At 40.6% G+C, this 18,788-nt stretch overlaps 1 protein-coding gene across 2 annotated transcripts; it reads right to left on the reverse strand.

Moving 5' to 3' along the window:
* Positions 1-947: 947 nt before the first annotated feature.
* dr1 (down-regulator of transcription 1) lies at positions 948-3,917 on the reverse strand. Of its 2 annotated transcripts, none has more exons than XM_065253272.2 (4): positions 3,640-3,917; positions 3,214-3,544; positions 2,193-2,356; positions 948-2,067 (listed from the first exon to the last, which is right to left on the reverse strand). In XM_065253272.2, the coding sequence occupies exons 2-4, from the start codon at positions 3,431-3,433 to the stop codon at positions 1,894-1,896; spliced, it is 558 nt and encodes a 185-aa protein (XP_065109344.1). In that variant the 5' UTR covers positions 3,434-3,544; positions 3,640-3,917; the 3' UTR covers positions 948-1,893. The 2 variants fall into 2 exon arrangements, with proteins under 2 accessions (XP_065109344.1, XP_065109343.1); XM_065253271.2 differs by having other exon boundaries at positions 3,214-3,548.
* Between the last annotated feature and the right edge of the window lie 14,871 nt (positions 3,918-18,788).

Genomic DNA, 18,788 nt, shown 5'->3' on the forward strand with positions numbered 1-18,788 from the left:
ATTGGTTTATGTGTCAAGTTGTCATAACAAAGATATCTCAAACAATGTCATCTTTCCATTAAAAATTACATAATTGAGTAAATGACACTTAATGTCAGTTGTCATAAATGTGCATAAAATCTTCTTCATGTTCATGACACATGTCATGTTATGATTATGAAGGTGTCATGTCAGTCTTATGCACACCCCTTCAAGTAAAGTGTTACCAAGTTTTTTGTCAATTTTTTTATTTCCTACAGGGCAGGGGAAAGCAAGTTTCTAAGCAGTTGCACACATCTAAATGCTTTTTGGCATTCAGAAATAGACCCAGATAGATTTCAGCCTAATAGGGATACTTGCACTGAATCACCAATTTCACATGTATTTTGGGTATTTTCAAAATACAAAATACTGTATTTGTATTTAAATACATTTTTCCTCACAGTATTTTGTATTTGTATTTAAATACATTTTTCGACACAGTAATTTGTATTTGTATTTGAAATACATTTCCATGTATTTATGCCCATCTCTGACTATTCTTAAGAGCATTTCTGAGATGTTTTATACATACGGGCCCTGATCTGTCTTTTATAAATCTGATAAAACTAAGGGCTCTTTGGATATATGAAGGATGCAATACTACTCTATAGGTATTTAATCATTAACACAGCAGCCAGTATTTACAAACCACTTTGTTTACTCTCCATGTATACTTTATTTTATATAATAAAAAAGTGGAAAAACGTTCCATAATAAAATCTAAGCAATCAGAAACGTACTGAATGAGGTACGTACATCATTAAGAACATTATTACCTGCAGGATTTTGCAGACAGGACCCTGTGGGGCTTGACCCCAAATAATTGAAAGCTTAAATCAAACAACATGTTAAGTCAACATAATAAGATACCATTATTGGAAAATCATTAAAACAAAATGTTTAAAAACAATTGAACACAAACTATATCTATAAAACAGGTTGATTTTATTGCTTGGAGAATAAAGTTTACAGCTTTTGCAAAGGCATGTGAATACGCTTCTCAACCACACATTCCCAATTCAACTTTATACACTGCACCTGAAAAAAATGGAGAATTGCCATCAACAGGTTTACCAAGTCCTTAGTGTAGTTTTGCACTGGAGTGCTCATTTTGTACAGACAGCAAATACCTTAGGTAGATTTCTGAAGCCTATCTAGTTAAAGAAGTCATAATTTCTTCTATCTTTGGTACTACGAGTCAGATATTCTGCAAATGCAAATCTTTTCATTGGAATACTGTTTTTAGCTCAGGGCAAGTAAAGGCCTATCTACATATAATCTTTATCCTCACAATGAAAAAAAACCACCCTACATTACAAATCACAGCTTCTCTTACCTCACTGAACAAAACACTGAGAAAATATGGAAGGGGGGGACTGCTGTAAAAATCCCTTTCCAAAAATGTTTTCCCAAATATAAGCTCTTTTAGAAAGACAAATATAAGAGAAATATGCAATTTACCTAAAACAGAAGGCAGCGAGTTAAAACACTGGCTTCTGAACTAAGGGCAGTGGTATGCCTCATTTCAACAGCAACATTATGTGATTTAACATCCTTATCACATACACACAATATTGTGAAACTTGGCTTTAATTAACTCAGGAATACACAAAGGAAAAAAGGGATTTTCAAGAGCTAATATTCTAATAATTAAAGAGACGCAAATATAGCAATGAATCACAGGACAGCACACAGGAAAAGTGTAGATAGTTCCTAAAGAGTCATTATGAAATTATACTGAGTTGTATGATTGAAACATTTATATAAGGGACAACACTGCAGAGATCCCTCTATCTGCCAAGGCTTTAGGATAGAGTGTGTTGAGGAGACCATGTGTGTGTGTATGTATTACACACAAACACACGTAATTATTTAAATATATCTATCTGCCTGGTGGGATTCACATGTCATCTCTTCATCTTCATCCTGGGAAGATCCAGCCTGCTGTTCTGAACTGGCTGAAGTTGCTGCTAACTGTGCCTGCTGGGCAGCCTGCTGCATCTGTAACCACTCCTGCTGTGCCAATTCAGCCTGCTGCTGCCGTGCCTGTAACACAGCAAAGCTTTCAAGAGACAGGAAACATACAAAACGAACAAATTTTTTTTACAGACTACATGCACCGTCTTATCCAAAGATAAAAGCTTCTGCCAAATGCATAAATGTAAATGTACCTTGGCAAATAATTCTTGCTGCTGACGGAGAAGTTCCTCCTCTGGAATGCCAAGGTTCTCTAGTCGAGAGCTGGCCTTCCTCCGTTTAAGTGCTACCGTTTTACACTCCTGCAGAACATCTTTTACTTCTGCGATATATGACCCAAAACCTAGACTTTCAAGTGCTAAAGAAAAAAAAATTCACCATTATGGCTCACATAAGAAATAATTATTTTCACAATATAACATAAGGGAAATACAACAACAGTTTTCAAGTCTATCATGTAAACTCAAAACGAATTCAAAATTGTCCCATGCATATTAATGGAGCCTGATGAAGGCCAGTAAATCACTGGTAACCATCACCAGTGTGCGCTAGTTTCAATTTATTGTATAGGCTTTAAAAAGCATTGTACAAAGCACTAATTAGTTGTTACTAGTGAGAGGTGGACAAAGTAAACTCCATTACTTGAGTAAAAGTACAGATTAAACCGCTCAAATAGTTCTCCATTACAGGTAAAAGTTGTACAGACAGATTTTTTCTTGAGTAAAAGTACATAAGCATAATTTTGTGTAACACTTTACAATAAGGTTGTATTTGTTTTCTTTTGATTATAAATAGGTATTAGTATTTTATAACTTTTGGACGGTTGTATTTAATACTTAAAATAACTTGTCTCTGAAGCTACCTACAGAATACACTTGTGGTCATGACAGAAGAAAAAACGTTTAACAGATTGTATTTGGAATGGAAATTGCGCTAGCTAACGTTGGATCCTGCAGAAATAACGCTAACAATGGCAGCATAAATGATACACACAATAATGACCTATTTTGAAACTATAAGGGCCGATGTTTGCAGAAAGGTGACATATTTTCATTCCTGCGACCAACCCCCCTAAAAACCTTCATTAGAAATTTAAAGATAAAATATTTACATATACTCAAAAAGTGCACTTTAGTACAGTGACGTTACTCAAATAATGTACTTTGTTAATGTCCACCTCTGTTACTAGTGACCAAAAACACACGGACTCCTAACCGTTCATAACATGCTCTGGAGAAATAGTCTTCTTCTCAGATTTATTGCAGATCTCGTTGGCTTCTGATGAGATGAGGTGAATAAACTCTGTGCAGCAGTTCACCACCAGCTCTCTGGCATCGTTCGCTACTCGCACATTGGGAAGTGTTTCTTTAATCATTTTATTGATCGCCGCCCTCGGAATCGTCAGGTCATCGTCGTTACCCGATGAAGAGGCCATGATGGACGAGCTGCCGACAAGCTTCAGAGGAATTTGTACGAGGATATTCAACGGGTTAATAAAGATGAACACCCACACCAGCTGCTTTGTGTGGACCTTCAGATGGTGTGCCTGTCTTAGAACAGATCGCCAAAACACCATCAGACATAAGTACGTTATAACGTGAAAAGTCTGTGATAAACGAAATTTTTGGTGGGTGACAGTACCTTTCGGATAATTAGTTTACACGGAGTCTCCACATCCACACATCAATGCTGCTGTTGTTATATCCATTCAAGTGTATAGGCATGATTCATTTCAACTATTCATTCTCAATATAACGCATCTAATCTGCGGAAATAAATTACCAAGCCTCGTAAGAGCTACGCCAAAGCAAGAGCGGATATATGTGTATATTAACGTATTACTTAACACACACGATTAAGGCCCACGAATCGATCCCCACAATGCAACACTTCCTTCTTCTTCTTCGTCTTCGTCTTCTTCTTCTCTTGTTTTTATTGGCAGTTTGCAAAAAGAGTGCATTACTGCCATCTTGTGGACTGAGGTGTGAACTCATTGGGATGTCAATTATGCTACTACAGATGTGAGTAAAGAGAACATACAAAACAAAGGTTGGGGAAGGGGGTAAATAAAAAATAAATGGAGTTTCTTTCAAAAAATATGATTAATGCTTTAATTACAGATTCTCCCTGCTGAAAAAAAAACAATAAAACCATTACAGAAAATTCTAATGGTTTATTGGTTTTATTGGGAATCAGGGACGTGCACAGACATTTTGAGGGGCAGGGGCTCAAGTGAAATAAAGGGCACTTCTCATAATTATGTCTTTATTTGTCTTTTTTTTTTTAAACAAAAAAGTATATATATTAACGCAATTCCGACTTCCTTTTAAAAAAAATTAATTAAAAAAGTTAATTAATTTTATCTTCCTTAAACTCACGCAATTGTTTCATTTTCAAAAGATGTCCACAAAAGAATCAGTTCACACAGAAACCATGGTCTCCTTAGTATTCTAGGTTTATAGAGCAGCAAATTAAACCATTACACAATGTGCATGTTTTGAAAACATTAAATTACACATTAATAACAAATTTGTTAAAATTCTAAAAACAAAATTGTGACTGCTGAGTTAGCGCTACATGCCAATAAATGCTATATGCTAGCGTTTAGCTGAAGTTCTATTAGTTAACTATTAGTTGTTACTTAAAATCTGTATTTTTGTCTGAAAAGGGCTCAAAATATAAGTCTGTTTACTAATGTGAGCTTCTGGCATGAGCCTCAGAGCAGAGCTCAACATTATTATTCACGACCCTTTCAAATAGGGCAAAAATAAACCATTTAATTCAAATGACAAATTCTAGGGTTGTAAATGGACATGTAAAAACGTTTCTGGATTATTTTTGCACTTAATAAAGCCACATACCTTCTATGTAATAATTTAACATATTATGGCAACACATCCTTTGGCACCTTTAATATTAGGTTTCATATTTATTAGGGTTACACCTGTCAGAAACATCAAATATAGATTAGGACTATTTTATTTGTATTTTATATTTTACTTTTTTGTGATTTCAGTGAAAATTTAGACAAATGTATCCCCCCCTCAAAGTAATCAGTGCTACTACACTAGACGCGATGTTCTTTTAAATACTCATTCTAGGGAAATAATGTGATTCACATCAGAAGTGGTCAACATGATGCTGAGACATTGTAGATGATAAATAGTGAAGGGATTTTTGATATCTCAAACGCATTGATGCACAGATCGGGCAAAAATGTACGCACATGTATGAGAGTTGGTACGCATATAGATCTCATCGACCCGAACAACTTTCGCCCTCTAACATTTAAGCTCCGCCCAACAGGAAGTCCGCTATTTTGGATTGTTTAAAAAATGCATTTGTTGAACTTTTAAATACTCCTCCTAGTGGATTCATGGGATTGACACCAAACGTGGTGATCATGATGCCGAGACATTGTACTTGTTAAATTGCGAAGGGATTTTTGATATCTCGAACGGTTCTGCCATGGCGAGGCGACGAATTTATGGCGAATTCAGAGAAACAGGAAGTGTCTAATATCTAAGGCAAAAAATATCTTATTGTGATGCCATGCGGAGGGTTTGTTCGTCTGAAGATTCCGATCGCATCGTTGTGCCTATTGTGACTCCCGGATATAGCGCCACCACCAGGCGCCAGGAAGTGTGTCAGTCACAAAGCTGGATTTTTTTTGACAGTTCCATGCTATGTTCTTTTAAATACTCCTTCTAGAAAAATCATGCAATTGACACCAAAAGTGGTCAACATGATGCCGAGAGATTGTAGATGATAAATTGCGAAGGGATTTTTGATATCTCAAACGCTGTTTCCATGGCAACGTGTCAAACTTTACTTTCATTTTAAAGGCATATTTAAGCCTTTCAGTTGACGCTGATGTTCCTTTAAATACTCCTTCTAGGATATTCATGCGATTAACACCAAAAGTGGTCAACATGATGGCGAGACATTGTAGATGATAAATTGCGAAAGGGATTTTTGATATCTCAAACGCTGTTCCCATGGCAACGCTTCAAACTTTACTTTCATTTTAAAGGCATTTTTAAGCCTTTCAGTTGACGCCGATGTTCCTTTAAATACTCCTTCTAGGATATTCATGCGATTGACACCAGAAGTGGTCAACATGATGGCGAGACATTGTAGATGATAAATTGCGAAGAGATTTTTGATATCTCAAACGCTGTTCCCATGGCAATGCGTCACACTTTACTTTCATTTTAAAGGCATATTTAAGCGTTTCAGTTGACGCCGATGTTCCTTTAAATACTCCTTCTAGACTATTCATGCGATTGACACCAAAAGTGGTCAACATAATGCCGAGACATAGTAGATGATAAATTGCAAAGGGATTTTTGATATCTTGAACGCTGTTTCCATGGCAACGTGTCAAACTTTACTTTAATTTTAAAGGCATATTTAAACCTTTCAGTTGACGCCCATGTTCTTTTAAATACTCCTTCTAGGATATTCATGCGATTGACTCCAGAAGTGGTCAACATGATGCTGAGGCATAGTAAATGATAAATTGCGAAGGAATTTTTGACATCTCGAACTCTGTTCCCATGGCAACGCGTCAAACTTTACTTTAATTTTAGGCATGTTTAAGGCTCTTGGCGTGCTTAGTTGAACTTTAAATGTGGCACACACATTAGAGTTGTTGGCTGTTAAGTGTGCACAAGCAGGTCAGACATAGGCGTGTCTCTTAAGTGGCTCACTAGTGCCCCCGTTTGTCTAAAATGTGGGGTTTCTTTTACCTACAGTCCCCAAATTGCTCAGTAACAACATTAAATAGCCCACTGATATTTACCCACTTGAGGCCCTTGTCCACCGTGCATCGTTTTCTCGGACGCACCGTGAAGCGGTAAAAAAACGTGCGAGGGCCCGCCATTGCTGCTTGCAGCTATATTTAGGGCCCGAGCACCGAGGAGCAGGCCAGAATGGCCTGCACCGAAAGGTGCGAAGCCCTATTGGTTTTGCTCGAATTTATTAGGGCTCGAGCACCGAGGAGCAGGCCAGAATGGCCTGCACCGAAAGGTGCGAAGCCCTATTGTTTTTGCTCGGATTATTATTAGGGCTCGAGCACCGAGGAGCAGGCCAGAATGGCCTGCACCGTAGGTGCGAAGCCCTATTGTTTTTGCTCGGATTATTATTAGGGCCCGAGCACCGAGGAGCAGGCCAGAATGGCCTGCACCGAATGGTGCGAAGCCCTATTGTTTTTGCTCGGATTATTATTTTTTTTTTTTTTTTTTTTATTTTTTTTTTTATTTTTTTTAACACTTTTGGCCATTTTGGGTGCCTAAACATACTCGAAAACTCTTGCAATTTGGCACACACGTAAAAGTCGTCCGTCATTGCGACCGGGCAAAGGCTGGAACACGGGCGTGGCACGGGGGCTCTGTAGCGCCCCCTGTAATGCAAAAACAAACATTGTTGCGCAGTTCGGGCAAACATGTACGCACATGTACGAGAGTTGGTACGCATATAGATCTCATCGACCCGAACAACTTTCGCCCTCTAACATTTAAGCTCCGCCCAACAGGAAGTCGGCTATTTTGGATTGTTTAAAAAATGCATGCGTTGAACTTTTAAATACTCCTCCTAGAGGATGCATGCGATTGACACCAAACGTGGTGAACATGATGTCGAGACATTGGACTTGCTAAATTGCGAAGGGATTTTTGATATCTCGAACGGTGTTGCCATGGCGAGGCGACAAATTTATGGCGACATCAGAGAAACAGGAAGTGTCTAATATCAAAGGCAAAAAATGTCTTATTGTGATGACACGCGGTGTGTTTGTTCGTCTGAAGATTCCGATCGCATCGATGTGCCTATTGTGACTCCCGGGTATAGCGCCACCACCAGGCGCCAGGAAGTGTGTCAGTCACAAAGGTGGATTTTTTTTGACAGTTCCATGCGATGTTCTTTTAAATACTCCTCCTACAATGTTTATGCGATTGACACCAAAAGTGGTCAACATGATGCCAAGACATTGTAGATGATAAATTGCGAAGGGATTTTTGATATCTCGAACGCTGTTCCCATGGCAACCTGTCAAACTTTACTTTCATTTTTAAGGAATATTTAAACCTTACAGCTGCATGCGGTAAACTTTTAAATACTCCTCCTGGAGAAATAATGTGATTGACTCCAGAAGTGGTCAACATAATGCTGAGACATTGTAGATGATAAATTACGAAGGGATTTTTGATATCTCGAACGCTGTTCCCATGGCAATGCGTCAGATTTTACTTTCATTTTAAAGGCATATTTAAGCCTTTCAGTTGACGCCAATGTTCTTTTAAATACTCCTTCTAGAATATTCATGCGATTAACGCCAGAAGTGGTCAAAATGATGCCGAGACATTGTAGATGATAAATTGCGAAGGGATTTTTGATATCTCAAACGCTGTTCCTATGGCAATGCGTCAAACTTTACTTTCATTTTAAAGGCCTATTTAAGCCTTTAAGTTGATGCCGATGTTCTTTAAAATACTCCTTCTAGAATATTCATGCGATTAACACCAAAAGTGGTCAACATGATGCTGAGGCATAGTAGATGATAAATTGCGAAGGGATTTTTGATATCTCAAACGCTGTTCCCATGGCAACGCGTCAAAGTTTACTTTAATTTTAAAGGCATATTTAAGCCTTTCAGTTGACTCCGATGTTCCTTTAAATACTCCTTCTAGGATATTCATGCGATTAACACCAGAAGTGGTCAACATGATGCCGAGACATTGTAGATGATAAATTGCGAAGGGATTTTTGATATCTCGAACGCTGTTCCCATGGCAACGCCGCAAACTACTTTTATTTCAGGCATATTTAAGGCTCTTGGCGTGATTAGATTAACCTTAAAGTTGGCACACACATCAGAGTTGTCAGCTGTTAAGTGTGCACAAAAAGGTCAGATATAGGCGTGTCTCTTAAGTGGCTCACTAGCGCCCCTGTTTGTCTAAAATGTGGGGTTTTTGTTTTACCTACAGTCCCCAAATGGCTCAGTAAAAACATTAAAAATAGCCCACTGATGTTTACCCACTTGATGCCCTTGCCCACCGGGCATCATTTTCTCGGACGCATCGTGTAGCGGTAAAAAAACGTGCGAGGGCCCGCCATTGCTGCTTGCAGCTATATTTTTTATTATTATTATTTTTTTTTTTTTTTTTTTTAACACTTTTGGACTTTTTGGGGGCCTTAACATACTCGAAAACTCTTGACAATTGGCACAGACGTCAGAGTCGTCCGTCATCGCAGAAATCCAAAGGCTGGAACACGGGCGTGGCACGGGGGCTCTGTAGCGCCCCCTGTAGTGCAAAAAAAAACATTGATGCACAGATCGGGCAAAAATGTACGCACATGTACGAGAATTGGTACGCTTATAGATCTCATCGACCCGAACAACTTTCGCCCTCTAACATTTAAGCTCCGCCCAACAGGAAGTCGGCTATTTTGGATTGTTTAAAAAATGCATGCGGTGAACTTTTATATACTCCTCCCAGGGGATTCATGGGATTGACACCAAACGTGGTGAACATGATGTCGAGACATTGGACTTGCTAAATTGCGAAGGGATTTTTGATATCTCGAACGGTTCTGCCATGGCGAGGCGACAAAGTTGTGGTGAAATCAGAGAAACAGGAAGTGTGTAATATCTAAGGTAAAAAATGTCTTATTGTGATGCCATGCGGGGTGTTTGTTCGTCTGAAGATTCCGATCGCATCGATGTGCCTATTGTGACTCCCGGGTATAGCGCCACCACCAGGCGCCAGGAAGTGTGTCAGTCATGAACTTTTAAATACTTCTCCTAGGGAATTCATACGATTGACACCAAACGTGGTGAACATGATGCTGAGACATTGGACTTGCTAAATTGCGAAGGGATTTTTGATATCTCAAACGGTGTTGCCATGACGAGGCGACAAATTTATGGCGAATTCAATGAAACAGGAAGTGTCTAATATCTAAAGCAAAAAATGTCTTATTGGGATGAAACGCAGTGTGTATGTTCGGCCAAGGATTCCGATCGCATCGATGTGCCTATTTTGAGTCTCGGGTATAGCGCCACCAACAGGCACCAGGAAGTGTGGCAGTCACAAAAGGTGGATTTCTTGACAGTTGCATATGGTGAACTTTTAAATACTCCTCCTAGGATTTTCATGCGATTGACACCAAAAGCGGTCAACACGATGCTGAGACATTGTAGATGATAAATTGCGAAGGGATTTTTGATATCTCGAACGCTGTTCCCATGGCAACACGTCAAACTTTACTTTCATTTTCAGGCATATTTAAGCTCTTGGCGTGCACTTTGGGTGCCTTAACATGCTCGAAAACAACGGAAATTTGGCACAGATGTCAAAGTCACGTGCCACTAGGCTCATGCAAAGGCTTGAATATGGGCGTGGCAAGGGAGCTCTGTAGCGCCCCCTGTAATGCAAAAAAATAACATTGATGCACAGATCGGGCAAAAATGTACGCACATGTACGGGAGTTGGTACGCATATAGATCTCATCGACCCGAACAACTTTCGCACTCTAAGATTTAAGCTCCGCCCAACAGGAAGTAGGCTATTTTGGATTGTTTAAAAAATGAATGCGTTGAACTTTTAAATACTCCTCCTAGTGGATTCATGGGATTGACACCAAACGTGGTGAACATGATGTCGAGACATTGGACTTGCTAAATTGCGAAGGGATTTTTGATATTTCGAACGGTTCTGCCATGGCGAGGCAAAAAATTTATGGCGAAATCAGAGAAACAGGAAGTGTCTAATATCTAAGGCAAAAAATTTCTTATTGCGATGCCAAGCGGGGTGTTTGTTCGCCTGAAGATTCCGATCGCATCGATGTGCCTATTGTGAGTCTCGGGTATAGCGCCACCACGAGGCGCCAGGAAGTTTGTCAGTCACAAAGGTGGATTTTTTTGACAGTTCCATCCGATGTTCTTTTAAATACTCCTCCTAGGATTTTCATGAGATTGACACCAGAAGTGGTCAACATGATGCCGAGACATTATAGATGATAAATTGCGAAGGGATTTTTGATATCTCAAACGCTGTTCCCATGGCAACGCGTCAAACTTTACTTTCATTTTAAAGGCATATTTAAGCCTTTCTGTTGCATGCAGGAAACTTTTAAATACTCCTTCTAGGATTTTCATGAGATTGACACCAGAAGTGGTCAACATGATGCCAAGACATTGTAGATGATAAATTGCGAAGGGATTTTTGATATCTCGAACGCTGTTCCCATGGCAACGCGTCAAATTTTACTTTCATTTTAAAGGCATATTTAAGCCTTTCAGTTGACGCCGATGTTCCTTTAAATACTCCTTCTAGGATATTCATGCGATTGACACCAAAAGTGGTCAACATGATGCCGAAACATTGTAGATGATAAATTGCGAAGGGATTTTTGATATCTCAAACGCTGTTCCCATGGCAACGCCGCAAACTTTACTTTTATTTCTGGCATATTTAAGGCTCTTGACGTGCACACAAAGTTGGCACACACATCAAAGTTGTCTGCTGTTAAGTGTGCACAAAAAGGTCAGACATAGGCGTGTCTCTTAAGTGGCTCACTAGTGCCCCTGTTTGTCTAAAATGTGGGGTTTCTTTTAACTACAGTCCCCAAATGGCTCAGTAACAACATTAAATAGTCCACTGATATTTACCCACTTGATGCCCTTGCCCACCGTGCATCGTTTTCTCGGACGCACCGTGTAGCGGTAAAAAAACGTGCGAGGGCCCGCCATTGCTGCTTGCAGCTATATTTTTTATTATTATTATTATTATTTTTTTTTTTTTTTTTTTTTAACACTTTTGGACTTTTTGGGTGCCTTAACATACTCGAAAACTCTTGTAACTTGGCACAGACGTCAGAGTCGTCCGTCATCGCAGAAATCCAAAGGCTGGAAAACGGGCGTGGCAAAGGGGCTCTGTAGCGCCCCCTGTAATGCAACAGAAAACATTGGTGCACAGATCGGACAAACATGTACCCACATGTACGGGAGTTGGTACGCATATAGAACTCATCGACCCGAACAACTTTCACCCTCTAACATTTAAGCTCCGCCCAACAGGAAGTCGGCTATTTTGGATTGTTTAAAAAATGCATGCGGTGAACTTTTAAATACTCCTCCTAGGGGATTCATGCGAATGACACCAAATGTGGTGATCATGATGTCGAGACATTGTACTTGCTAAATTGCGAAGGGATTTTTGATATCTCGAACGGTTTTGCCATGGCGAGGCGACAAAGTTGTGGCGAAATCAGAGAAACAGGAAGTGTCTAATATCTAAGGTAAAAAATGTCTTATTGTGATGCCATGCGGGTAGTTTGTTCGTCTGAAGATTCCGATCACATCGATGTGCCTATTGTGACTCCCGGGTATAGCGCCACCACCAGGCGCCAGGAAGTGTGTCAGTCATGAACTGTTAAATACTACTCCTAGGTAATTCATACGATTGACACCAAACGTGGTGAACATAATGCTGAGACATTGGACTTGCTAAATTGCGAAGGGATTTTTTATATCTCAAACGGTGTTGCCATGACGAGGCGACAAATTTATGGCGAATTCAATGAAACAGGAAGTGTCTAATATCTAAAGCAAAAAATGTCTTATTGGGATGAAACGCAGTGTGTATGTTCGGCCAAGGATTCTGATCGCATTGATGTGCCTATTTTGAGTCTCGGGTATAGCGCCACCAACAGGCACCAGGAAGTGTGGCAGTCACAAAAGGTGGATTTCTTGACAGTTGCATATGGTGAACTTTTAAATACTCCTCCTAGGATTTTCATGCGATTGACACCAAAAGCGGTCAACATGATGCTGAGACATTGTAGATGATAAATTGCGAAGGGATTTTTGATATCTCGAACGCTGTTCCCATGGCAACACGTCAAACTTTACTTTCATTTTCAGGCATATTTAAGGTCTTGGCGTGCACTTTGGGTGCCTTAACATGCTCGAAAACATCGGAAATTTGGCACAGATGTCAAAGTCACGTGCCACTAGGCTCATGCAAAGGCTGAAATATGGGTGTGGCAAGGGAGCTCTGTAGCGCCCCCTGTAATGCAAAAACAAACATTGGGGCACAGATCGAGCAAACATGTACGCACATGTACGAGAGTTGGTACGCATATAGATCTCATCGACTTGAACAACTTTCGCACTCAAACATTTTAGCTCCGCCCAACAGGAAGTCGGCTATTTTGTATTGTTTCAAAAATGCATGTGGTGAACTTTTAAATACTCCTCCTAGAGGATTCATGGGATTGACACCAAACGTGGTGAACGTGATGTCGAGACATTGTACTTGCTAAATTGCGAAGGGATTTTTGATATCTCGAACGGTGCTGCCGTGGCGAGTCGACAAATTTGTGGCGAATTCAGAGAAACAGGAAGTGTCTAATATCTAAGGCAAAAAAATTCTTATTGTGATGCCAAGGGGGGTGTTTGTTCGCCTGAAGATTCCGATCGCAACGATGTGCCTATTGTGAGTCTCGGGTATAGCGCCACCACCAGGCGCCAGGAAGTCTGTCAGTCACAAAGGTGGATTTTTTTGACAGTTCCATCCGATGTTCTTTTAAATACTCCTTCTAGGATATTCATGCGATTGACACCAAAAGTGGTCAACATGATGCTGAGAGATTGCAGATGATAAATTGCGAAGGGATTTTTGATATCTCAAACGCTGTTCCCATGGCAACGCGTCAAATTTTACTTTCATTTTAAAGGCATATTTAAGCCTTTCAGTTGACACCGATGTTCCTTTAAATACTCCTTCTAGGATATTCATGCGATTGACACCAAAAGTGGTCAACATGATGCCGAGACATTGTAGATGATAAATTGCGAAGGGATTTTTGATATCTCAAACGCTGTTTCCATGGCAACGCGTTAAACTTTACTTTCATTTTAAAGGCATTTTAAAGCCTTTCAGTTGACGCCGATGTTCCTTTAAATACTCCCTCTAGAATAATCATGCAATTGACACCAAAAGTGGTCAACATGAAGCCGAGACATAGTAGATGATAAATTGCGAAGGGATTTTTGATATCTCGAACGCTGTTTCCATGGCAACGCGGCAAACTTTACTTTTATTTCAGGCATATTTAAGGCTCTTGGCGTGATTAGATTAACCTTAAAGTTGGCACACACATCAGAGTTGTCGGCTGTTTAGTTTGCACAAAAAGGTCAGACATAGACGTGTCTCTTAAGTGGCTCACTAGTGCCCCCGTTTGTCTAAAATGTGGGGTTTTTTTTAGCTACAGTCCCCAAATGGCTCAGTAACAACATGAAATAGCCCACTGGTATTTACCCACTTGATGCCCTTGCCCACCGTGCATCGTTTTCTCGAACGCACCGTGTAGCGGTAAAAAAACGTGCGAGGGCCCGCCATTGCTGCTTGCAGCTATATTTATTATTATTTTTTTTTTTTTTTTTTACGTTTCGGGGCAATTTGGGGGCCTTAACATACTCAAAAACTCTTGGAAATTGGCAGAGATGTCAGAGTCGTCGGCCATTAGGACCCGGCAAAGGCTGGAACTCGGGCGTGGCAAGGGAGCTCTGAAGCGCCCCCTGTAATGCAAAAACAAACATTGTTGCACAGATCGGGCAAACATGTACGCACATGTACGGGAGTTGGTACGCATATAGCTCTCATCAACTTGAACAACTTTCTCCCTCTAATATTTAAGCTCCGCCCAACAGGAAGTCGGCTATTTTAGATTGTTTAAAAAATGCATGCGGTGAACTTTTAAATACTCCTCCTAGGGGATTCATGCAAATGACACCAAACGTGGTGATCATGATGCTGAGACATTGTACTTGCTAAATTGCGAAGGGATTTTTGATATCTCGAACTGTTCTGCCATGGCGAGGCGACAAATTTATGGCGAAATCAGAGAAACAGGAAGTGTCTAATATCAAAGGCAAAAAATGTCTTATTGTGATGACACGCGGTGTGTTTGTTCGTCTGAAGATTCCGATCGCATCGATGTGCCTATTGTGACTACCGGGTATAGCGCCACCACCAGGCGCCAGGAAGTGTGTCAGTCACAAAGGTGGATTTTTTTTGACAGTTCCATGCGATGTTCTTTTAAATACTCCTCTTAGAATGTTTATGCGATTGACACCAAAAGTGGTAGATGATAAATTGCGAAGGGATTTTTGATATCTCGAACGCTGTTCCCATGGCAACGCGTCAAACTTTACTTTCATTTTTAAGGCATATTTAAGCCTTTCAGTTGACGCCGATGTTCTTTTAAATACTCCTTCTAGAATATTCATGCGATTGACTCCAGAAGTGGTGTACATGATGCCGAAACATTGTAGATGATAAATTGCGAAGGGATTTTTGATATCTCGAACGCTGTTCCCATGGCATCGCGTCAAACTTTACTTTCATATTAAAGGCATATTTAAGCCTTTCAGTTGAAACCGATGTTCTTTTGAATACTCCTTCTAGGATATTCATGCGATTGACACCAAAAGTGGTCAACATGATGCCCAGACATTGTAGATGATAAATTGTGAAGGGATTTTTGATATCTCGAACGGTGTTCCCATGGCAACGCCGCAAACTTTACTTTTATTTCTGGCATATTTAAGGCTCTTGACGTGCTTAGATTAACCTAAAAGTTGGCACACACATCAGAGTTTTCGGCTGTTAAGTTTGCACAAAAAGGTCAGAAATAGGTGTGTCTCTTAAGTGGCTCACTAGCGCCCCCGTTTGTCTAAAATGTGGGGTTTCTTTTACCTACAGTCCCCAAATGGGTCAGTAACAACATTAAATAGCAACACTTTTGGACTTTTTGGGGGCCTTAACATACTCGAAAACTCTTGAAATTTGGCACAGACGTCAGAGTCGTCCGTCATCGCAGAAATCCAAAGGCTGGAACACGGGCGTGGCACAGGGGCTCTGTAGCGCCCCCTGTAATGCAAAAAAAAACATTGATGCACAGATCGGGCAAAAATGTACGCACATGTACGGGACTTTGTGCGCTTATAGATCTCATCGACCCGAACAACTTTCGCCCTCTAACATTTAGGCTCCGCCCAACAGGAAGTCGGCTATTTTGTATTGTTTCAAAAATGCATGCGGTGAACTTTTAAATACTCCTCCTAGGGGATACGTGCAAATGACACCAAACGTGATGATCATGATGCCGAGACATTGTACTTGCTAAATTGCGAAGGGATTTTTGATATCTCGAACGGTTCTGCCATGGCGAGGCAACAAATTCATTGCGAAATCAGAGAAACAGGAAGTGTCTAATATCTAAGGCAAAAAATATCTTATTGTGATGCCATGCGGGGTGTTTGTTCGTCTGAAGATTCCGATCGCATCGATGTGCCTATTGTGACTCCAGGGTATAGCGCCACCACCAGGCGCCAGGAAGTATGTCAGTCATGAACTTTTAAATACTTCTCCTAGGGAATTCATACGATTGACACCAAATGTGGTGAACATGATGCTGAGACATTGGACTTGCTTAATTGCGAAGGGATTTTTGATATCTCAAACGGTGTTGCCATGGCGAGGCGACAAATTTATGGCGAATTCAATGAAACAGGAAGTGTCTAATATCTAAAGCAAAAAATGTTTTATTGGGATGAAACGCAGTGTGTATGTTCGGCCAAGGATTCCGATCGCATCGATGTGCCTATTTTGAGTCTCGGGTATAGCGCCACCAACAGGCACCAGGAAGTGTGGCAGTCACAAAAGGTGGATTTCTTGACAGTTGCATGTGGTGAACTTTTTAATACTCCTCCTAGGATTTTCATGCGATTGACACCAAAAGTGGTCAACATGATGCTGAGACATTGTAGATGATAAATTGTGAAGGGAATTTTGATATCTCTAACGCTGTTCCCATGGCAACACGTCAAACTTTACTTTCATTTTCAGGCATATTTAAGCTCTTGGCGTGCACTTTGGGTGCCTTAACATGCTCGAAAACAACAGAAATTTGGCACAGATGTAAAAGTCACGTGCCACTAGGCTCATGCAAAGGCTGGAATATGGGCGTGGCAAGGGAGCTCTGTAGCGCCCCCTGTAATGCAAAAACAAACATTGGGGCACAGATCGAGCAAACATGTACGCACATGTACGAGAGTTGGTATGCATATAGATCTCATCGACCCAAACAACTTTCGCACTCAAACATTTTAGCTCCGCCCAACAGGAAGTCGGCTATTTTGGATTGTTTCAAAAATGCATGCGGTGAACTTTTAAATACTCCTCCTAGAGGATTAATGCGAATGACACCTAACGTGGTGAACATGATGCCGAGACCTTGTAGATGATAAATTGCGAAGGGATTTTTGATATCTCGAACGGTTCTGCCATGGTGAGGCGACAAATTTATGGCAAATTCAAAGAAACAGGAAGTGTCTAATATCTAAGGCAAAAAATGTCTTATTGTGATGACACGCGGGGTGTTTGTTCATCTGAAGATTCCGATCGCAGCGATGTGCCTATTGTGACTCCCGGGAATAGCGCCACCACCAGGCGCCAGGAAGTGTGTAGGTCACAAAGGTGAATTTTTTTGTCAGTTCCATGCGATGTTCTTTTAAATACTCCTTCTAGGATTTTCATGCGATTGAGACGAGAAGTGGTCAACATGATGCCGAGACATTGTAGATGATAAATTGCGAAGGGATTTTTGATATCTCAAACGCTGTTCCCATGGCAACGCGTCAAACTTTACTTTCATTTTAAAGGCATATTTAAGCCTTTCAGTTGACGCCGATGTTCTTTTAAATACTCCTTCTAGCATATTCATGCGATTGACTCCATAAGTGGTCAACATGATGCCGAGACATTATAGATGATAAATTGCAAAGGGATATTTGATATCTCGAACGCCGTTCCAATGGCAATGCTGCAAACTTCACTTTTATTTCAGGCATATTTAAGGCTCTTGACTTGTTTAGATTAACATTAAAGTTGACACACACATCAGAGTTTTCGGCTGTTAAGTGTGCACAAAAAGGTCAGACATAGGCGTGTCTCTTAAGTGGCTCACTAGCGCCCCCTTTTGTCTAAAGTCTGGGGTTTCTTTTAGCTACAGTCCCCAAATGGCTCAGTAACAACATTAAATAGCCCACTGATATTTACCCACTTGATGCGCTTGCCCACCGTGCATCGTTTTCTCGGACGCACCGTGTAGCGGTAAAAAAAACGTGCGAGGGCCCGCCATTGCTGCTTGCAGCTATATATTTTTTTTATTTTATTTTTTTAACAGTTTTGGGCACTTTGGGTGCCTTAATATACTCAAAAACTCTTGAAATTTGGCACAGACGTCAGAGTCGTCTGTCATTGCAAACGGGCAAAGGCTGGAACATGGGCGTGGCAAAGGGGCTCTGTAGCGCCCCCTGTAATGCAAAAAAAAAACATTGGTGCACAGATCGGACAAACATGTACCCACATGTACGGGAGTTGGTACGCATATAGATCTCATCGACCCGAACAACTTTCGCCCTCTAACATTTAAGCTCCGCCCAACAGGAAGTCGGCTATTTTGGATTGTTTAAAAAATGCACGCGTTGAACTTTTAAATACTCCTTCTACGGGATTCATGCGAATGACACCAAACGTGGTGATCATGATGTCGAGACATTGTACTTGCTAAATTGCGAAGGGATTTTTGATATCTCGAACGGTTCTGCTATGGCGAGGCGACAAATTTGTGGCGAAATCAGAGAAACAGGAAGTGTTTAATATCTAAGGTAAAAAATGTCTTATTGTGATGACACGCGGTGTGTTTGTTCGTCTGAA

This window comes from Paramisgurnus dabryanus, chromosome 7 (assembly GCF_030506205.2).
Source record: "Paramisgurnus dabryanus chromosome 7, PD_genome_1.1, whole genome shotgun sequence".
NCBI lineage: Eukaryota > Metazoa > Chordata > Actinopteri > Cypriniformes > Cobitidae > Paramisgurnus > Paramisgurnus dabryanus.